Source organism: Antechinus flavipes, chromosome 6 (genome assembly GCF_016432865.1).
Source record: "Antechinus flavipes isolate AdamAnt ecotype Samford, QLD, Australia chromosome 6, AdamAnt_v2, whole genome shotgun sequence".
NCBI classification, from domain to species: Eukaryota; Metazoa; Chordata; class Mammalia; order Dasyuromorphia; family Dasyuridae; genus Antechinus; species Antechinus flavipes.
The window spans coordinates 245,817,842-245,841,781 of NC_067403.1; the positions used below are offsets into that span (position 1 = coordinate 245,817,842).

The following is a 23,940-nucleotide window of genomic DNA, read 5'->3' on the forward strand; positions in this document are numbered from 1 at the left end:
CTTTTTTGAGTAGAAATGTCATTTTGTTAAAAATAATATGCATCACTGTTAATAAACTTATTGTGCCTCAATTTCCTTGTTACTGCATTTTAATTGAAACAATGTATACAGTGTACACACATGCTGATAACAAAATGAAACTAATTATATTGAAATATAGTTATCTTATATATGTAATTTTATGTGCCTAAATCATCATTCTGAAAAAAGTCAATAGCCATTTTCAAACCCCCAAAAGGGTTAACAAATAATAAAAAAACTCTTGATTTATGTATGATAAATATATAGCAATTTTTGATAATATTTTAGAACACATCCTGAACACTGAAGGCTAAAACACTGTGATGGAGGTAAATACTGGACTATGACTAAAGGTTCCACTTCTTCCATTTACTCTGTTTGAACAGGCCATTAATAATATTTTGACCCCAATTTATAAGTGAGGAAACTGAGAAATACCCTATCTTTTCTGCTTCCCTGATGGGATATTTGTTAAGGATAAACTAAGAGAAGGACATGAATGTGCACATGAATGTGATTTGGATACTCTAAAGAAGTAAGACATTTTTGTTCTTACCTTATACTTTCCCACAAAAAAGCAACTAGTGACAATTTCTGCCCTGACACACCCTGACATAAAGAATTATAGAATTGGCTGCATATCACAAGTGTTTTAACAACTTAATCTGTCTCCCTATCTCTCTGTCCCTCTGTGTCTCTATCTCTGTTTCTGTCTCTCTCTTCATCTTTCTCTGACTCTGTATATTTCTGTCAGCCTCTCTCTCCCTCTCCCTTCCTCCTTTTCTCCAAAAATTTCATTACATCTTATATCATAATGTTATTTCTCTATAGCAATTTAGTTTTTTTATCATGCAAGTATCAGCAGACATGTAATACACTGGAACGATATTGGAGGGAGAGAAAGATATAGAAAAATTGAGACAAAGATAGAGATGTTAAATATTGCCAAAGATTGCAAAAAAAAAAGACATATCCCCAAAGAAATCATAATTACTTAAAAACCAAAATACTTACTGAATGACTTTTTTTTAAGATAATAAAGAACTAAAAACAAATTAAGTGTCTGTTTACAGGGAAATCATAAACTAATTGCCAAATATGAACATAATGGAGTATTACCATAGCATAAGAAATAACAAACATGAAGAATTAAGATTTAAAAAAATTGGAAAGATGGATATGATGGAGAGAGTATGATACAGTGGGTGGTTCAGGGATTCACAGCCACCAAATCTGGGTTGAAATCCTGGGTTTGCCATGTGCTACTCTGTGTACTTGTACATGGTCACTTCATGGTACAAGTACTTCAGCATTCAGTCTCACTGTCCTGATCTATAAAAAGAAAAGAATGGTTGAAATGGCTTCCAAGTTCCCTTCTATTTTTAAATTCACAATCTCTGACCTGATACAATGTGAAATAGGCAAAATAAGAGCAATAAATAAAATATATGATGATGGCAATAAAATAAATGTAAAAAAAATGAAACTGAGAATAGGAAGGAAGGAAGGAAGGAAGGAAGGAAGGAAGGAAGGAAGGAAGGAAGGAAGGAAGGAAGGAAGGAAGGAAGGAAGGAAGGAAGGAAAGAAGGAAGGAAGGAAGGAAGGAAGGAAGGAAGAAGGAAGGAAGGAAGGAAGGAAGGAAGGAAGGAAGGAAGGAAGGGAAGGGAGGAAGGGAAGGGAGGAAGGAAGGAAGAAAGGGAGGGAGGGAGGGAGGGAGGTAGGGAGGGAGGAAGGGGAAAATATGGTAAGAGTATGTTATAAACTTCAGTTAGAATATTGATTTCTTGATAACAGCAAGATTGGCTGTGAAAGAATTCCGAGTCTTTAGCAACAACATTACTCAATGGAAAAGTTAGTTTTAGAGAAATAAGAAATGTGAATCTGATTTCCACATCAGTTGCTTATGATTTATTTTGCAATGAGTAAGTTACTTATCATCTTTGAACTTTAGTTTCCTTATCTGTAAAACGGAGATAAAATCTGTTTTACTTCCATCACGGAAGGATTCATGTTCATGCAAGGATTAAAAGGGATTTTTTTTTACAAAATTTAAAGTTCTATATAAATATTTTTTATTCTTATTTCTTAATATTTTCATAGTTTAAATATAGGGACTTTATCATCAATAACAAAGTTAAACATACCTGACTAAATGTAGCTCCTGTGAGCAGAAAAAGTTGTGACAATATGGAGAACATGAGTGCATTTATCTAGACACTTTAAACTCCATTGGGATCTTTTATTTTCATAATATCATTAAAAATTATCACTGCTCAAAAATGAATCATAATTATGCTCTACAGCAAATGAAAAGCCAGTTTACTTAAAAAGGTACCCTATGGAGACCTATACATCAGGCAATGTAATAAAACAATTGAAGTCAGTTGATAAGTTCAAATGTACGATTTGAAACCTGCTGCAACCCTGGAGAAATCATTAATCCCTCTGAGTCTCAGTTGTCTTGTCTATAAAATAGGGATAATAAAACCTGATCATGTTCATGAGGCTGTTCATGAGAGGGGAAATTACCCATAGACAATCAGAGATACATATATAAATAAGATAGATACAGATAGTAGATATAATGCGTGTGTATATATATACAATGTATTAAAGATGTAATTGCCATTTGTTACTTAACCATTGCTAACTATTATATATAGAGAAGCAACATGAAAGAGTAAGCAAAATACAAACTTTCAGTTTACTATTCAAAGTCCTTCAAATGTAACTGCAATTAGAGTATTGTTTCTTTTTGGACATTTTTAAATTAATAAAAATATGTTTTTTTTACACATCTCCCCATTCCTACTGAAAAAAAGGGGAAAATAAAGCTTGTAAGATGTATGTATTGTCAAGCAAAAGAAAATCTGGTTTTGGACATGTCTAAAGATATATATCTCATTCTACATTTTTAGTCCATCACTTCTTTGTCATGAGATATGCAGTATTCCCTATCAGATGTTCTCTAGAATCATGGTCATTCACTACGCAGATCAGAGTTATTAGGTCATTTAAAGTTGTTTTTTGTTTGTTTGTTTGTTTGTTTCCCTTTTTACTGTTTGGCATGCTATTAACTATTTTCCTCATTTTTCTAACCATTCTGAATCAATTCAACCCAATTATCCCAGGTGTCATTGAAAACATCTCCCTTATTGTCTTTTGACAATATGAACATATTTTGCCAATAATATCCCATTATATTCATATGCTATCATTTGATCAGTTATTACATAATTGTCATATTGTCACTCCATTATTTTGCAGTTTTTTTTCCTACCACAAAAAAGAGATAAATATATGAGTACACACACACACAGACATTTACATAATTTATAGGACCTTTTCTTCTTTCTTTGATTTCTTTGGAGAGGGGATTATATGGCTGGTACCTATATCACTAGGTAAAAATATATACATAATTTAATAACTTTGGGGCTCTGGTTACAGATTATTTTTCAGACTGTCAAGATAAGGTCCAAACTCCATAAATAAAACATTTTCTCAAGCCTTTCCAAAATTATTTTCTATCAACTTTATCAAAGGGATGGACATGAAGAATCTCAGAGTTGCTTTAATTTTCATCTCTCTAATTATTAGTGATGATGCAGTTTTATGTAACTACAGAAAGTTTGAATTTTTTTCCTCAAAAACTGTCTATTTACTCCTTTGGTCCTTTGACCATTTATAAAGTGGTGAATATCTCAAATTCTTAATTATTTTAATCATATATATTAATTTAAATCATATTCATATCTTAGAAATCAGATCTTTACCAGAGAAACTTTCCAGGCTTATTATATATTAATATACTTTATGGACACCACATTTTGGGGTAATCTGGCCCACTTGCTCTTCCCCAAAGACAAAATGGAATAACAATTTCCATCTTCTATGTCTTTGCCTCTGCATGGGCAATCTCCCAAGACCAATAATGTGTTCCATTATCACCTAATCCCTCATTATTTAAAAGGCTCACCTTATGTACTATTTCCTAGTGGAAGCCTTACCTGATTCCCTTGGTGCTCTCTGCCTCTCTATGTTTATATTTATCTCTTTCCCAGTTTGTTTCTTCATCTCTAATTCTGTCTTTGTTATTTCATATATATTCGTGTAACACCCTATTACATTGATTAGCACATTTTAAGACCAGAAGGATATGCAGCCCAGAATTTAACAAAGGGCAAGTAGAAAAAATTCTAAAAGATGTCTTTTATTTTCTAGTCATACAACCTGGTGACAGAGGGCTCTTACTGGCTTGCTCCCATTTTTTGCTGACCTATGCCTTTAATATCTAAGCATCTCTTCCTTCTGATTGATCTGACAATTAATCATTGGAACAAATGGTGACAATCCTGATAGGTGGGTATTTCAATGGGGAGATGGACCAATTATATCATCATTGGAAGAAGAAGAACTGCTCAGGTGCACCAATCTCTAGTTTCCCTAGTGATAGGGAAAATGTTTTTTTTTTTTTTAAATGTGACTGACCTGCCCCTCCCTTTGTCAACTTCTAAATTCCTATATTTATGATTGAGTTGGTTTTAATCATCAATAATTTCCTTTACAGGTTTACCATTTTATGAGCACAATAATCACCATCAAATCAGAGCATAATCCTAAACCCTGTTTATCAATATAGTATACTGTACAAAAAGAGAATGAAACTGAAATCAGTGTTTATCAGAATTCTGATCTTTAAGTAAGAAACTTAGACTCACTAAAAGCATTTCTGTAATTTGTTTGTAATGCCATACATTTATGAGTCATGGAATAACAGTCTCTGAAGAATTAGTTGTGAGTTACCCAAAGGAAAAGAACTGTATGGTGGCTATAAGAAAATGCCGTATAATCAGTCTAGCATGGAATCATTCGAATGGTTATCATTATCTATAATATATGACAGGGAGAGGAGTTATGCCTTTCAGGCAGCCAGTGTAAGACATTAAAATATCACTTTCTTCTTCTTTTCCTTTCTCTGTTTCTCTGTCTCTTTCTTCTTCCTCTCTCTATCTCTATATGTAAATGTGTTCATTGTTATTCTTTTTATACCATAAAAAATATAGACTATATATTCATATGAAATAAATACATATTAATACATGAACTAACTTTATAGTCATTCAATAGATGCATTTTACATGTTCTTTTTGTATATAATTCATTACAATGTAAACTTATAACGAGTGGATATGTTTCATTCTCTATAATTATATCCCCAATGAGTAGGTCAAAACCTAGTATATAGTAGGCACTTTATAAACAGTTGTTTTTTATTAATTCAAGTAGATTGATCCACCATGATGCACATTAAATGACTGAAAAAATGTGGAGGATTTCTAGGAATATATATAAACTAGTGAGAAAGGACAAGAAGGTGGATATGTTTTATACTCATAATGAAATCACACAAATCTAACAAAAATCAAAATTAAGTGTGGTGGTATCTTCAGGCTTCTACAATTCAAGGATGTAATTTGTTAGAGTATTTTATGATAATTCTTTGGCTCAGCAATTGATCTTCAAATTTATGTCTATTTTTTTCTTTAAAATCAGAAACTTGTTAACATGGTTTTCATGAAACAGATGTGCAATTTGTCATCTGCTTTGTGCTTGAAACTTTTCCAATTAAGTAGAAATTTCTAAAACATGTGATGAACTGATATGGTCTTTGAGAATCCAATGTCACTATCATGCCTCAGTGACATGTTGAAGTATGATTTTATTAATCAACAGAAGCAAATGAAGAACACCAAGAATATAAAATATTGTGCATTTTCTGGTGGAAAGAATCTATTACATGGGATTTGAAATTGAATTTCATAAATTCAGTAAAATTCATGATCTGGTAGCTCTGTGGAGACAAAGTCTCTATTAATTTCTTCTTTACTTTTCCCCATCCTCATGGGGATAGAAAAATTGAGAGGGGAACATTAGTTTATATAATCATAATAAACTTGGATAACATACCTGACAATGCTTCTTTCATTATCTGTTTCCCATTTCCTAACATAAATCCTCCACAGGGGATATATCCAATGAAGTGGAAATTTGTTTGTAGGTCTTTTCACATTTGGGACTTTTATCTTTTTTTTTTTACCATTACTTTTTTCATTCTTCCTTGCCATAGGTTTGGATCACCCCCTTTTCTTATGATAGATTTCCTGAGAAAAGTCTTTTAATCCACTTCTTGAGCAAATCAATCATGGGAATATTTTATAATTTATTTATAACTAACATGCATTTATACTTTGAACCCTAATCACCCATAATTTTGACTTCCTTATTTTTGGTTTTAAAATAATTTCTTTTATAAATTATTTGTATTTTTGTGGTGGTTGTTTGGTTGTTGTTGTTGCTCAACTTGCTCTGGGCTGAAAGGGAGGAAGAATTGTTTATGTGTATGCATGTGACCAGTTTCAGATTATTAAAATGCCCTTTCTTAAATACAATACCTAAAATTGAAAGCATTCTGAAAATGTAGCAAAAAACTTTCAAGTTTACTTTTGTTTTTTATTGTGTAGCAACTGTTTTTTTTTTTTTTTCCTTCTTCACAGTGGCTGTTAGAATCCTCTGTTTACCTGTGGACGCTTTAAAAGATGACTAAAGAAAGCCTGAATGCAAAAACATAGTGCAATGACTATTATGATACAAATGAATCTCTTTTCATTGAGTATGGGACAGAGAGGAAAATGAGTTAAAGGGGAGGTCAAAGCCCCCTCTGTCTTGAGCAAATTTAAGCTTGAAAGCCTCGAGGAGGCTTTTTTGTGGGGCAGAGGGCAGACATGACCCTCTGTGATCTCCTTTGACTTTCTCTCAAACCAACAGCAGATTAAGCCTCTAAACTGGTTTTAAAGTAAAAAAAAAAAAAAAAAAAAAAAACACAAAAACGTAGAGTACAACATATTCCCAGGAGAAGATACGTTGGTAGAACTTCAGAACAGATCTGTTTCAATCAGGCAGGGGTACAATCTGCTGAACCCAGACAGCAGCACAGGTAGACTAGGGCAAGGAGCTGGGGCAGTGAGTCAGAGAGTTACAATTCCACACACCTGGGAATTTTCTGGGAGCTTCTTAGGCCACTTGGTCCTAGTTGAAAGCATGTGGTTTGATAAATTTGCTACTAAAAGCAATTGAAAACCACTGAGCTGGGAAGAATGCAGGACTTAGCTGCTATTACTCAGCACCAGAACTCAATCAGCAGAACTGCCCCAGGACAAATTAAAGCACCTATTGCCTCTTTTACATTGAGTTTAGCTCAAGCCTTAAAAAAAAAAAAAAAAAAAGATAAAGGATTAAAAAAAAAAACAAAAAGAACTCTCCCCATTGACAGCTTTTATGGAGATAGAGATTTTAGAGATACAGATTTTAAATATTATAGTAAACATTATAACACTGGAATACCTTTTTCATTACTTGCCCAAAGACCTTTTTTTTTTTTTAAATGACTAATATTTCAATAAGATTATGTAGACAGAAATCCAAATACTTGGAGAGTTTTAACCATCAATTTACAATGTTTTATTATATTATGTTATTTAATATTTCTTTTTTATAATTGAAAGTCAATGTTGCCCAAAATAGTCTGAAAATTACATAATTGAAATATTAAAACATTTACAAACCAAAGAAAAATAAATCATGTAAAAATATGTTCTACTCTGATAGAGGGAATGCAATGCAGAATCCATATTAAGAGGTTTTCTGTGAATGATGATCTCTTCCAGATATTCTTGTTTGTGGATGATGTTGTGTAGGTGACATTAACTGTCAGAATTCTAGAAGGTCTCTTAGAAGAGATCTATAAGTTGGGTCTGGCTACTCATACAGAAAAGACCAAATGTGTAAAGACTATCTATTGCCCAGATTGTGACATCAAATTGAATAGATAATGTTTAGTAGTTGTGCATAAGGATACATAACCAGAACAGAGTACAAATGAAGAAAGAATTTGCCCCAATACTGACAAGGAAGAAGAATGTAATTTATTATCTTGAGGGAATTTCTCCCACACACCCTGTAAAAGGATGTATTTTCAATATCACTTTTCTAGTGGTATTTTGTATCCTTGAAACAGAATAGAACTATCTACAAATAACTCTAAAAATGAATATCACACAGAAACCAATGGTGAATTGTATAGTGAGTGATGAACTCCATAGAAGAACAGGAGTAAAATATACCAACAAGACAATTGTATAGTATCCAATTTATTTTTCCCATATCAAATTATCTCAAATATTTTTTTTCATTGCAGGTGGGCCCTCTACCCTTTCAAGCTTCTTCCTCTGCCCTCCCTCCCTTAGCTGTGGCTCATATTACCTCCCTTCTTCCATGGCATTCCAAAATGAAGACATCTATATATCTTGGATTCCTAGTAAAGCATCTCTCATGTGACAAAAATCATTATTTATTGAATGCAAGCATGCATTTTTAAATGAATGTATTCTTATTTTGAGTTTGATTTATTTAGTTATGTTCTAATAATAAAATTCATACAGTCAGTATTTCAATAAGCATTCAATAAACAAGTGTCAGACATTGTGCTAAGTGTTGGGGATACAAAGAAAGGTAAAAGACAGTCACTGCTTTTGAAGAGCTTACAATCAAATGGGGGACATAACCAATGAATAAATATGTACAAATAAGTTATTCACAAAAAAGCAGATATAATTAAGAGAAAGAAGGCAATAGAATTAATAGTGATTGGGGGGAACCTTTCAAAATATATTGTAGGATCCATTTAGTTAACTGAAGTTAAACTAGGAAGTACAGATGTAGATGGTAGGCATTCGCAGAGGGAACATCTATAGAAAATTCACAGACCATAGAGTTGGAATATTTTATTCAGGGAACAATAAAGAAGCCATTTTTGCTGAATCAAAGCATAGGTAGGTAAGATGTAAAGTTAAAGAAGGCAAGAAAGATATGGAGGGGTGGGGTAGGGAATGAAGAGTTATGAATGACTTTAAATACTTAAAACAAATAATTATGTTTGATCTTGAAGGTGATAGAGAACCACTGGAGTTTACTGAGTGTGGGAGATGGTTATGACTGCATCTATGTTTAAAAAAAAAAAAAGAAGAAGAAGAAGAAGAAGACTTGGGGAAGACTTTGAGGCATTTAAGTCCACAAGCAGAATATTGCAATTGTCCAAATGTGAGGTGATAAGGGCCTAATCCAGAGTGGCAGTATCAAAGGAGAAAAAGTGATGAGAACTGTTGCAAAGATGAAAAAAACAGGTCTTGGCAAGAGATTGGATATGGCATGTGGGAGAATTAAGAAGGACAGTTATGTTGTGAATCTGGTGTCCTTCTTTATAAGAAGTATAGAGTGAAAGTATTATTTGTTTGTTTCTTCATTTATTTATTGCTGAGGCAATTGGGGTTAAGTGACTTGCCCAGGGTCACATAGCCAGGAAGTGTTAAGGTTTCTTAGGTGAGATTTGACCTCAGGTCTTCCTGACTTCAGGGCTGGTGCTCTATCCACTGTACCAACTAACTGCCCCTAAAGTGAAATTATTAATTCCACCAATTTACAGATAATGAGTTTTAAATAGTTTACCTACATACTAGTCTCATGACTAAAATCCTGAATTTTATGAATTATGCATTATTGTGGAATGGAACCTACTTTCCTTATAACTTTCTGCAAGGCATTTTTCACCTCCTTGTTTCTCAGGCTGTAGATGAGGGGGTTCAGCATGGGAATGATTACCGTGTAGAACAGGGAGGCTATTTTATCAGTATCTAAAGAATGATTTGATTTAGGTTGAAGGTACATGAAGATGATTGTACCATAAAATATTGTAATGGATATCAGATGGGAAGAACATGTGGAAAAGGCTTTCTCTCTGCCCTTGGCAGAGTTCATCCTCAGGATAGAAATAAGGATAAGGAGATAGGAGATGAGGACAATTAAAAGAGAAAAAAGAGTGTTAAAGCCAGCAATCACGAACAACAACATTTCTTTGACATGAGTGTCAGAACAGGCCAAGGCTACCAAAGGGACATCATCACAATAGAAGTGGTTAATTATATTAGAGTCACAGAAGGACAAATGGAACGTAACAGTGGACTGCAGGATCCCAACAAAAAAGCTGTAAATATATGTAGTGATAACCATTGAGATACAGGTTTTTTGAGACATGACAACTGTGTAAAGTAAAGGATTGCAGATGGCCACATAACGATCATAGGCCATAACTGAGAGGAGGAAGATCTCACAAACTACAAAAGAGATGAATAATGCCACTTGGATAGCACATGCAAAGAAGGTTATCCTTTTAACTTCCTGCATGAAATTCATTAACATATTTGGAGTGACTGAGGAAGTATAGCAGAAATCAACAAAAGCCAGGTGACTGAGGAAAAAATACATGGGGGTATGAAGTTGAGGGCTGACCTGAATTAAGACAATCAAACCAAGGTTTCCTACAACACTGATCATGTAGATTATTAGAAAAACCCCAAAGAAAAGGACTTGCAGGTCTTTCCTGTTTGTGAGTCCTAGAAGAATGAATTCAGGCAGAGCTGAATGATTGCTTGTGGCCATGGAGTGTGTTTTTAAGCGTAGCATCCAAAATTCATCAAGCAAGAGTCCAGTAGATTATCTTAATTTTGGTTGTGATCAAAGGAATACCAGAAAATGCCTCTTGGTCCAAGAATACTTGACAAAGTCTAATAGTTGCACTTGTAACTATCCTAATATTTCAGCACAAAGAGGAATTATTCCAGATGAAAATTTTACTTTAAAAATCCCCAGACCTCCTATTAAAGAAGAAATTCATTTGAATCTTATTAAGTCATATTTAAGATTTCATTCTACATTACAAACAATCCAGAACTGTTCATGACACTGAGGGAAAGAGATATGTCATGAGAATTAGAACTAGAAAGGATTTCAGAAACCACCTAGTCCAAAACCTTCATTTATCACATGAGAAAGTGAGATTCATAGAGAAGAACCATCCAAAATTATACAAATTGTAACAAATCCTAGATTCAAAGACCAGATCTTCTGAATCTAAATTCAGCAGCTTTTTACTCAACCATGTGGATGACAAATATTAGAAAATTATTAGGAGAAAGTATAATATCTAAAGGTTGGAGATTTAAAAAACACAAAACAAATATTTATTGAGGAAAAAAAATAAAAGGTTGAGAACTGATAATGTATATCTCTGATGTTGGAATCAGAAAACCTGGTTCCAGGATTCTCTCTGCCATTTCCTTTCTTTGTGATATTGTAGTGAACAGGTAACTGCCTTATTCTTTCCAAACTTCACTTCACACAGCTATAAAACTAATATGATATTACTTTGCTTCTTTCACATTGATCTTGGTAAAAAATCAAATGATATCATGGATAGAAAAAATGTTTTGTAAACTATAAAACATAAAAAAATGCAAGATGGCCTTTTATTCTTCTTATAAACACCCCATATTGAAATTTTCCCTAAGATAAGACATTGGGGTGGGGCTAAGGGAAGAAAGGGATTGTAGAGTTGGTTTAGTATATCTCTTTGACTCTGTATCTAAGCTTCAGAATATGCTAGGTCCAATACTAAATCATAATCTAAAAGTAGAAAAAAAATTTTAAAGTTCATGGATAACCAACTTCCAAAAAGGAATTCCAACAAATTAAAACAATTTGTTTCATTCATTTAGTAATTGAAGGAAATTGGGAGGTAGAGATGAAGAGTGTGGCCATTCAAGGTGTAGGAAAAAGCTATAGAAAATGCAAACCCCAGGAAAATGGAGAATTCAGCCATCTTTCTCCATCAATATAGGACAGAAGATCAATGGCAAATTATTTCTTGTTACATCTTTACATTTTAAAGAAAGCTGATTCTTCCCTCTTCCAATTGTTTTTGAACAAATTAGAGAAATGACACATTAGTTCTATCTCCAATAAAACATGACAGAACTGAACATACCTGAGGGGCTCTAGCCATTATGAATACTCATGGTTGTGAGACCTCAGTGCATTTGTCTGAGTGCATTTATCTGAGATATCTTGATTCCATTGGGACCTCATTATCATATCACATTATTTCTCTGAAGAAACAGTTGTAATGATTTATTCACAGACAACAAAAGAGAGCTTCTTTAAAGATATTCCCTTAAGACATACTGAGTAGGGAATCTAGGGTAGTAAAGAGTTTACTTATGCTTGAGTTTCATGATTTGTGTTTAAGTTTTGGACCCAATAATTGCTAGTGACACTAAGTTATTTTTATGCTGGGATCCTTGAGCAAATCATTTATATAAAGGGATAATAATATTTGTAACATGTATCTCAAAAGATTGCTGTAGGGAATACAATAAAATACAATTTTTATATTTTTCTTGCCATTCAAATAGGATTTATGGTGGTGGAATTGAGAAGAAAGGACCTATGATTTGGGAATCACAAAGATAAATTCTCACATCTGGAATAGTGAGTTCAATGGGTCTTGTCCCTTAGAATACAGGATCCCTTGAAAAGGATCACATGTCTGCACTCTAGGAAAAACATAAATTTGAAAATTTTTTATACTGACCAAAAGGCATTAGAAATACAAATCTAGAGCTGAATAAAATCTCAGAAGCCATCTAGCCCAAAGTCCTAAGACCCATTAGTGTTAAGTGACTTAATTAAAGACAAAAACAGCCAGTGAGCACCACAAATGGTCATTTAACCCAGGACATGTGACTCCAGAGGCAGCATTCTTAACACAAATCCTAAAACAACAGGCAGATGTTTTCATCTTTGTATTTCTTCTTATATTTTATTTTTTATAAAGACTTCTCCATAGTCCAGGGTCTAAAAGATTAGTCAAGACAAGGCTAATATAGAAATAAGGTAATGAATCTCAATCAGAGAACACTCTCTGATACTTTTGTCATTTCTTAAATTTGTTTTTTCGTGGAAATAGCATGCCTTATGTCTAGGCATCTTTTAGACTTCTTCAATTCAGCCTGCGGTTACAGAGAACAATTGATGTGATCAAGCATGGTAACTATTCTGAAGACCCTATTAAATTTTGGTGGTCTACCATTTCTTGAATCCTACAATAAGACCTCCTCCTGGAAGTTAGCATAAGATAGTAATTAATGTGTTCTTACCAAGAAATGGATTGGATTGTGATGTACTGAGCTCTATATCATTGAAAGATTTAAGCAAAGACATTATGGTATTTTGGTGGGGAGAGGAGGAGGCTTCTGGTTTTCCCTATTTTTACTCATTGGATCTTGGAATGAAACACCACTTCCTTCAGACTCAATTCTTCCTATTCAAAATAAAAAAGTTGAATTAGAACAGGCCTTCTTAAGCTTTGTTTGCTTTATAGTTGAGGATTATTTTTAATTATTTTTTTTTTTTGGTATTGTTGTTTTGTTTTGTTTCATGGAGCAGTCTGCTCAGTCCAATGATCTTCATCTCAAATAATGCTTTTAAAGGTATAACAAAATATATAAGGCTACAAAAAGCTGATTTTATTGAAATATATTTTGAAAATATATTTTAAAATTAAGAACTGCCTAAAATCTATCCATAGACTATAAATGGCAGATTTATAGTCCCCAGATTATCCTCAAATTGCTCTCTAACACTTTATAGCCTAAAGTTAACTGTAACTTCAAATTCTCACACATACATGTATATATATATATATATATAATATACATATAAATATATATTACTATACACATATTTTATGCATTTCTGAGTTTCTAAACTTTTTCTTTGTCATCTGTTGAGCTTTACATATCATATCTGCAGCTTCTGCAAAACTCACAATATGTTCCAATTAAATTTCTTATGCCAACCTCCAGCATATCAAACAATGATGGGGAAAATAATACTGTAGAAAGAATAATTTTAATCATTTATATGGTAATATCAAAATTCCATTGAAACCCAGAGGTTGGAGAATGGAGTATATCAAGAATTTTCAGAAGGACTTCAGAAACAATTAGTTGGACTATATACCACAAAAGGCACTTGGGTGCTGTTTCATAACACTCTTCCTATTTGTCCCAACTTCCTTCCTCAGTCTAGCCAATTCTTTCTCAAGAAAATCTGAGCTTCAGTAGAAAAGATAACAACAACAGCTATAAATTAAATCATAAGGACAGTTTCCTTTATTTAAAAAAAAAACAGTTCTGGAGGAATAGTTTTGGTTTGTTTTTGTTTTGTTTTCCCCAATAGAAATGATGCAGTCATAGGATCAATGACATGGAAAGAATAGGGTGTACCTTGGAACTCAGGAACAAAGGTGCTTCCTTTTAGACATTGTTATAGCCTATTGATCTGCTGATAAAAAGATGAGGCCTCCCAAAGGATAACATTTTGTACTTGTTTTCATTATACTCCATGGATCAAATAATATTCAAAAAAAAGAAAAAAAAAACAAGAAAAGTCAATTTATTCATTTTATTTTAATAAGTCCATGATTTCTATTGCTTATGACCCTGTTCAAAGCATCCTTCACCTCTTTATTTCTCAAACTGTAAATCAAGGGATTTAACATGGGAATGATCACAGTATAAAAGACTGAGGCCATTTTATCTGTATCAAGGGAATGGTTTGAGCTGGGCTGCAAGTACATAAATATCAGAGTCCCATAGAAAATGGTGACAGCCACCATATGTGAGCCACAGGTGGAGAAGGCTTTGCGCCGGCCTTCAGCTGATTGCATCTTTAGAATCGCAGAGATAATAAACATATAGGAGACAAAAACCACCATAAGAGAAGAGATAAACATTATTCCTGCACATGCAAAAATCCATATTTGTTTGGAATGTGTGTCAGAGCAGGATATCCTCAAGAGAGGCATGTCATCACAGTAAAAATGGTTGATAATGTTAGAACCACAGTAGGAGAGGCGGAATGTCAGGATCACATGAAATAATGCAACCAGAAAGCTGTAGCTATAAGGAGTAGCTACCAGCTGAATACAGATTTTAGGAGACATAAGAACCATATAAAGCAAAGGGTTACAAATGGCCACATAACGATCATAGGCCATGGAAGCTAGCAGCAAGCATTCTGCTGTCATGAAGGCAAGAAAGCAACCTAGCTGGGCAGCACATGCGTTGAAAGAAATAGTATTTTTCTTATACAAAAAATTCCCTAACATTTTGGGAGTAATGGAGGAAGAGTAACAGAAATCAACAAAAGCAAGGTGGCTTAGGAAGAAATACATGGGAGTTTTTAGTCGTGAGTCCATTCTGATGACTATGATGAGACCCAGATTGCCCACCACTGTGAAGATGTAGATGGACAAGAATACCACGAAGAGGGGCATCTTCAGCTCCTTCTTGTCAGTGATGCCCAAGAGAATAAATTCAGTCACCTGGGTAAAATTAATTTCAGCCATTTATTCCATCGGGAGCCTGGAGGATGGAGGAGATAAAAAAGCCTAATCCTAATAGTGTTCTTAATGGTCGCCAACATTAATAACAATTATTCATATTAAGAAAGCATTTTTTAAAATTTTATCAAAATTTTCCTCAGTTAAATACATTAATATAGCTATTGCAAAGATCATTGTATTCATTTTATTACTAAGTAAATAGTCTCACAGAGTTCATGACTTTTCTAATATCATACACCTAATGAATACCAGTTTATGTAGCTTAGAGTCTTGGCTATGATCACAGGTCTTAGAGTTTCTCAAATATGTAATGCTGCATTGCCTTTAGTATATAATTAAATTCAAACTGGCTCCTGAGTTATTATTATTGCCACTTCTTAATGGATTTTCTCTATCTCTCTGTCTCTGTCTTTCTGCCTCTGTCTTCTATTTCTTTCCCTGTGTGTCTGTTTCTATGTCTCTGTCTCTCTCTCGTGCATAACTATTACTCTGATTCATGCACCTATTAATTCTTGCCTGGACTGTTGCAAAATCTTATAATTGGAAATCCTTCGACTAAGGTTTTCACTAATCCATCTTTCACATAACTTCCCCTATAAATATTTTTTTCCCTAAAATTTACATCGGAACTTGTCATTCTTTAGGTGGAATATCTTCAATGTTTACTTTTTGCTTCTGTGATAAAATAGTAAACCCTCTGCATGGCAGTTAAAACATTCATAATGAGAATTACATCTCCATTTACAATATAAGTTTATGTTACTTCCCAACCCATACTCTTCTTTCCTGTCAAATTAGCCAGTTTACTGTTAAATATAAATAGGATATATCTCCTACCAACAAGCTTTGTTATAAGGGCACTCCAACAATCAGAATCCTCTCTCCTTTTACCTCTAAATCTCCATTAAAGAGGGCTTAAGTGCTAGCTCCTGCCTATTTTCCCCCCTACTCTCTTCAGTAGATAGAGCCTTCTTTACTTCCCAAGTAACATTGTATTTGTTTTCTACTCATTTTCTAATCACTAGAATGTATTTTAAGTTTCTATTATGTTCCAGGCACAGTATTAAGTGTTAGGGTTAAAAGAAAAAAATGTATTAAGTACCACAAATAAGCCCATAATCTATCTGAGGATATATTATACACATAAGTGTGTGTTAGTATGCACAAAAAAATGCAATTTTGGGATTTCATAGAGCATTAGCTGCTAGGAGAATTAGAAGACATATAAGTTTCGATGAGTGATGAGAACTAAGTCTAAGACACAAAGATGAAGAGGGAGTAAATTTCAGGTGTGAGGGATAGAATGGGTGAAAATATGGAGATAGGAGATGAGGAATAACATGAAGATCAAGGGAAATTTGGGTGGATAGCATAATATACAAACATATATATATATCATATATAGATATAGATATATAGAGCAGCAAAAGTAAAGTTTTTGAAACCAAAAGGGACTTGCATTTGATTCTAGTTGCATTAGGTAAGCCCCTAGAATATACTGAGCATGAAAGTGATATAGTCCAACCAATATCTTAGGGATATCACTTTGAGAATTGTTTGAGGAAGACAGATGGAGAAGGGAGAGATCACGAGTCTGAAAACAAATACAAGATTAAATACAAATAGCAAACAGCAATAAACAACTGAACAGGGTGATGTTTATATGAGTGGAGTGAATGAGGTAGAACCAATAAGATTTGACACCTAAACTGAGTGTACAGTGAATGAGGATAAGGAGTCTGGCATCTTTCTGAGATTAAATATTTTGGTGACTAGAAGGATGCTAGTGCCCTCTATAATAAGAGAAGTTTGGGAGAAAAGCAGGTTTGAGGAGGGGAGAAATCTCCCCTTAGCTAAAAGTTCATTCACTCTTACAAACAAAAATGTCAAGTTCTCCTCTATCATCATCATAGTCATTATGCTTATTTTTCAATAATATTTTATTTTTCCAAATACACATAGAGTTTCCAACATTCATTTTTGGAATTGTGTTTCAATTTTTTCTCACTCCTCCCTCTACTCCCCAAGACAGCAAGGATATAATGTTTAATTGATCCAAACAATTCCTTCAATTTCTCTTTCCTTTTGTAATCAAACTTCTAGGTGTGGGGGGAGAGAAATCTTGGATCAACTTTCTCTACTTCTTCTCTCACATATTTTTCCATTCTGATTGTTGGAGTGCACTTATAACAAAGCTTGTTGGTAGGAGATGTATCCTGTGTTCTTTCTGTGTTCTGCTCTCACTCAACTGAAATGGTTTTATCCAAAGTTATTGAAGATCTCTTGACATTTTCCTCTCAATCTGTAACCTCTTCACAGCATTTTATAAAAGTTAGTACTCTCTCCTCCTTGGTTTTCTTCTATGTATAACACTGCTTCTCTTAATTTTTCTATCATCTGTTTTGTTTCTCATCTTTTCCCTTTGTGAGATTATCATCTCTTAAAAGCCTAAAATAGGGGAATACTTTAAAGCACTGTGATGGAGTCAGTCCTTTTGCTAACCTTATCCCTTGCTGAACTCAAGTTCCATGGATTCAAATATCATCTCTTTGGGAATGACCTCAGATCTATATATGAGAACTAAGTTTTCAATTCCTGTTTCAGCTATTACCACTGAACATTTGAAATACATGTTTTATAGTCATCTCAAACCAAACCAAGTAATATAGTCTCATACTCAAAGAGCTTACACTCTATTGAGAGAGACGATACATTTATCTATAGATGTATGCAAAATACATAAAAGGTGGTAGATTTGAGATGGACAAACTCTGAGGATCATTTCTTCTTCATTTTAAAACTTAAGAAATACAATCTTGAGTTAGACAAGGGTCCAGGTTAAGCAATTTGTCTAAACAGAATAGCACCAAGAAATATTTTGAAAAATCTATGACATTAAAAGATGGGAGATTTCCTGTGAATATCCCTAACAATGTAAGAACTATCTTCTTCTATGTTCTGTGGTGATTTATGTCAGATAGAGGCAACCAGAAGCTAATGATGATTGCCCTCATAAACTAGAGATACTCCTTCCAAGTATTCAAGTTTCTATTAATAAATGATCCTATTTTAAGCCATTTTTTTTTTGTCTAAAACAAATTTGTCTAAATCTCTCTTAGACCTATTTTTCAGGTTGTACTTCTAAAAAGTCTAATTAATTTTTTATAGCGAGAATATGTGATATAAATTAAATAGCTAACATTTAATTATATTAGTATTAAGAACATTTATTTATAAATTATAATATTTGTTGATGTAGCTGATCGATGCTTTTGCCATTTTCTCCTCCAGCTCACTTCAAAGATAATGAACTGAGAAAAACTGTTAAGGGACTTACCTGAAGTCAAAAAGTTTGTAAATGCCTGGAGCTATATTTGAATACCGGAAGAAGATTCAGTAGTCTTTACTTCAGGTTCCTCGTTCTATGCACTGCATCATCTAGCTGCCCACTTTAAATAGAACAACCACATATTTGTTTTCAATCCTTGCCAATGTCAAATCCTCATCCATCAATATAGCTAATAGAAAGAAAAACTATAATTTCCAAGAGTTAGGATGGCTATTTTTCCTAATTCAATGTTTTTTAAACTATTCATTGGCCTGCTAACATAGCTAATCAATCATGAGCAATCCAGTTTGGTATAATGGTAAAAATGCTGAACTTGCAATTGAAAGTCTTAGGTTAGAATTCCTCACTTATTACTTCAGTGACTTTGGCCCAATCACCTATTCTGCATCAAAGGTTCTCTTAATCTAACATGAGGAGTTAAGGTGATGTCTAAAGTCTCTTCTAGTTCTAAATTGACAATATTATTTGATCAAAACTATTTAACTAGATTTTTTGTATAGATTTTGTCCGACAGTAATGACCAAATTTCTCATATACTATGCAAGAAGTTTTATTTAAATATTCCCTTCTAACCTGTATGTGCATGAATGTTTGTGGCAACCCTCTTTGTAGTGGCCAGAAACTGAAAACTAAGTGGATAACCATCAATTGGAGAATGGCTGAATAAATTGTGGTATATGAATATTATGGAATATTATTGTTCAGTAAGAAAGGACCAGCAGGATGATTTCAGAAAGGCCTGGAGAGACTTACATGAACTGATGCTGAGTGAAATGAGCAGGACCAGAAGATCATTATATACTTCAACAACAATACTATATGCTCATCAATTCTGATGGACGTGGCCATCTCCAGCAATGAGATGAACCAAATCAGTTCCAATAGGGCAGTCATGAACTGAACCAGGTACACCCAGCGAAAGAACTCTGGGAGATGACTAAAAACCACTACATAGAATTCCCAATCCCTATATTTTTGCCCGCCTGCATTTTTGATTTCTTTCACAGGCTAATAGTACACTATTTCAAAGTCTGATTCTTTTTGTACAGCAAAATAACTTAGGACAAGTATACTTATTTTGTATTTAATTTATACTTTAACATATTTAACATGTATTGGTCAATCTGCCATGGTGGGAGGGGATGGGGGGAAGGAGGGGAAAAATTGGAACAAAAGGTTTGGCAATTGTCAATGCTGTAAAATTACCCATACATATAACTTGTTAAAAAAAAAGCTATAATAAAATAGATAAATACATATTCCCTTCTATACTCTATATATCTGGTACATACTTGATTATTTACATGTTGTCTTCCCCATTAAAATGTGAGCTCTCTGCAGGCAGACATAATTTTTTTTTGGTCTGTCTTTGTATGCACAAAATTTGTCTCCTGAGCACAGTGCTTAATAAAAGCTTTTTCATTAAAAATAAATAAATAAAAAAATAAATCTCTTCAGTTTTTCTCCTAATTAACTGTCACAAAATTTTCTAATCAAATTATTTAATGAAACAAAAAAACTTATAGCATTACCTTACCTGATTGAACTAGATTATATTGTTAAAATGTTAAATCACTGGTCTAAATTCTTAAGTTTTCTAGAGCATTTAAAATTATGTACGGTGAGCAAAAAGTGCTCTCCAGAATGTAGAGGAAGTAAGAGAAGATAAGGCTTTATTGATGTCTGTGTCCCAAAAGGACCTTAACCTTTAAGTCTTCCAGAAGTTCACTGCTCAAACAGGAATTCACAAAGAAATTAAGTTTAACCCCTATGGGGAATCCAAATTGAGCTAGATGTTAATTGAGGAGCTGCTCTGGGTGTTTGGAAAAGTGAATATCTGAAACTGCTTCTCACAAGGATGTGAGGAAGCTAACTAGATAATTGGAAGGAGTTCTGGGATTGCTGTCTTCATTGAGCAGAATGGAAAAAAAGGGAATTTTCCTTGTTTTCCATTGCTGTTGTTCAACTTGCCTGCTCTACCTTCACTGGGTAATACTTCCTCCTTTGATGCTCACAATATATAACATATATACAGATACATACATGTATGTGCATGTATGTGTGTATGTGTATATAACACATACACACAAACATACACACATATACAGCCCAATCTAGACCCCAGTGACTATTATCTCAAAACTAAGCAATCAAAGAAGCCAAAAGTCAAATACTACCATTGACAAATCCTTGAGGATTATGGCATAGAAACTACATAAAGAATAAATTGGAAATAACCACTAGAAAAATGGCACTAGAGTAATGGGGAAGATTTGGGTTTATATATTGGTTGTAATTCAGAGCAAGTAAGTCAGCTAATGTAAGTCCTCTAAGCAACTGCCTTAAGACATTCTTAGGACCACAAGGGAGGCTGAAGCCCACTCAGAGCTTGGCCAGTCTTCTGAGACTCCAAGATCATCCACTGTATCCATGGGCATTGCCTATTATTTTGACCTGTGTCTTCCCAGTGGACTTTGCTGATTTAAAAGAGAGAGCCAGGCTGACAACTTTGCATAACTCTATCTCACTTAATCAAATTTAATCCAAGATATAATTTCATGACATCACAGGTCCCCTTCAAAAGGAAGAAGGAAGGACAACTATACTGCTGATTCTTCTCTCCTCATGCTTCACATAGGGCATGTGATGGACCCAGGGCTTATAGAGTCCAGGACTTGTCACCTTTTCTGTCTCATGACTCTGTCCAAGATAACTTAAACAAATTAAAGAAAAAAAAGTGTGTGTGTGTGTGTGTGTGTGTGTGTGCGTGTGTATTGTATATATCTTGAAATATATATTTTGAATGCATACAATAAAATATAAAGGTTGTTAAAGGCTCTCAGTTATATTGAATTAAAATTTTATATCTACTTCTATAAATGTGTATGTATATAAGGTATACTTGAACATATAAATTTTTAAATGCATAAAATAAAATTTCTAGGATGTCAAAGGCTCTCAATTATATTGAATAAAAATTCGTATGTGTGTTTGTGTGTGTGTGTGTGTGTGTGTGTGTATGTGTGTGTGTGTGTATCTTGAAATATATATTTTGAATGCATAAAATAAAATATAAAGGTTGTCAAAGGCTCTCAATTATATTGAATTAAAATTTTATATCTATTTCTATAAATGTGTATGTGTATAAGATATACTTGAACACATAAATTTTTAAATGCATAAAATAAAAATTTTAGGATGTCAAAGGCTCTCAATTATATTGAATAAAAATTCATATGTATGTATGTGTATGTGTAGGATATATTTTGAATATATATATATGTATGTATGTATGTATAAAATAAAATATATAGGATGCCAAAGGTTCTCAATTGTATTGAATTAAAATCTATACATGTATTTGAATAATCATTTATATATGTACACATAATTTTAAAAATCCACCAAATTGAGGGACCTCAGATTCCATAATTTCAAAAAAACAATTCTCAGTAAAGATGGCTATCTACTCGGGTGGAAGGAGTTTGTTCATGCGGAAACTCCAGATGGCCCAGGTCCCGTAGTTACCCCATTGGGTCCAAATTGGGAGAGTTGGATAATGAGTTGAGAAGGGGCTGAAGGTGGATTTCAGAGGGATCTTGCTAGTTCCTAACTTCCATGTGCAGAGACAGCTCTAGGCATTCAGGTCAGAATCTTTCTCCTAGCTGAGCCTGAGGGGGAACTTGGAAGCCCCCTGCCTGGGGGCATTTCTCTTAAAGGACTGGAAAGAGGAAATAAGGGTATATTCTCAACTTCCTGAGTAGTTGTGCACATTTCAGTCTGCAGTTAGGGAGGTTGAGGATCTCAATCAGTTGAACCTGGGGGACCACTGGAGCATCTGGAGGGTTCAGGCCCTAAGACCCAAAACCACCTCAAGTTAGTCCCATGCAGACTAACTCCCATGGGAGATACATGAGGCAGCTGAGGCATAGAAGAAGAAGGAAATGAACAAGTAGTTGTTAAAGCATCTATTGTGTGTCTGGCTCAGTGGGGAAGAGTTTCTGTGACTCTTAGAGCCAGAGCCACCAAGCACAGGCCCTTCCTGTGACTAGCAGGGAAACTGGAGGCCACTTGCCCAAGGTGATCTAGGATCATGCTGAGAGAGAGCATGGGAGAAAGCCCTGAATTCAAGTTCTGCTTCAGATGCTTACTGGCCCAGATAAGTTATGTAACTCTTAGTCTCAGTTTCCCAGTCTTTAAGATGGGAATCATAATATCAGAGTTACATGATAGCACATGTTAGTTACAGAGATCCAATAAGATTTAAAAAGCACTTTGCAAAACAGAAAACTTGAGACAGGGTGACCCAGAGATGACTTCTCCAGTCAGGCAGGATCACAGGGGATTTGATATAGAAGTGGAAGCCCAGCTTAGCGTGTAATGCCACAGAAACTGAGCAAGATAGCAATTAGAGTACAATTTAATAATTTATTTAAAAGGGAGAGATTTACTGGGACCATGTGGATCCATAGTTTGGTCCCAGGGCTGAATGAGACTATATAGTCTCCAAGAATCCAGCCACGAATATGAGATACAAGATTCTTTTATAGGGTAACAAGCATAATGACATAATGGGGGAGGTACCTGGATGGGGATGACCTAATGGGGGCAGGCAACTAGGATGACATAATGAGAGGTACTAGAGAGGCTCCTGATATTCTAATGATGTCTAAAATGGATAAAGACTTTTATCCCATCAAACATTAAGAGGGAATGGTTTGCCCAAATGCTGAGTGAAATGAGCAAGATCAGGAGATCATTATAGACTTCGAAAACAATACTATATAATCATCAATTCTGATGGACATGTCCCTCTTCAACAATGAGATGAACCAATTCAGTTCCAAAAGAACAGTAATGAATTGAACCAGCTACGCCCAGGGAAAGAACTCTGGGAGATGACTATGAACCATTCCATAGAATTCCCAATCCCTCTATTATTGTCCAGCTGTATTTTTTATTTCCTTCCTAATTGTACACTGTTTCAAAGTCCAATTCTTTTTATACAGCAAAATAACTGTTTGGACATGTATACATATATTATATTTAATTTATACTTCAACATATTTAACATGTATTGGTCAACTTGCTGTGGGGGAAGGATAGGGGATGGGGAGAAGGAGGGGAAAAGGTGGAACAAAAGGTTTGGAAATTGTCAATGCTGTAAAATTACCCATGTATATAACTTGTAAATAAAAAGCTATAATTA

General features: G+C 34.1%; 2 protein-coding genes across 2 annotated transcripts; both read right to left on the minus strand.

The window, feature by feature from the left end:
- Positions 1-9,633: 9,633 nt before the first annotated feature.
- On the minus strand, positions 9,634-10,578 carry LOC127540146 (olfactory receptor 5AL1-like). The gene has a single exon (XM_051964723.1). The coding sequence runs from the start codon at positions 10,573-10,575 to the stop codon at positions 9,634-9,636; it is 942 nt and encodes a 313-aa protein (XP_051820683.1). The 5' UTR covers positions 10,576-10,578.
- A 3,856-nt stretch (positions 10,579-14,434) lies between these two features.
- On the minus strand, positions 14,435-15,394 carry LOC127540129 (olfactory receptor 1044). The gene has a single exon (XM_051964703.1). It carries the CDS (start codon positions 15,383-15,385, stop codon positions 14,435-14,437), a length of 951 nt encoding a protein of 316 aa, XP_051820663.1. The 5' UTR covers positions 15,386-15,394.
- Positions 15,395-23,940: the final 8,546 nt, after the last annotated feature.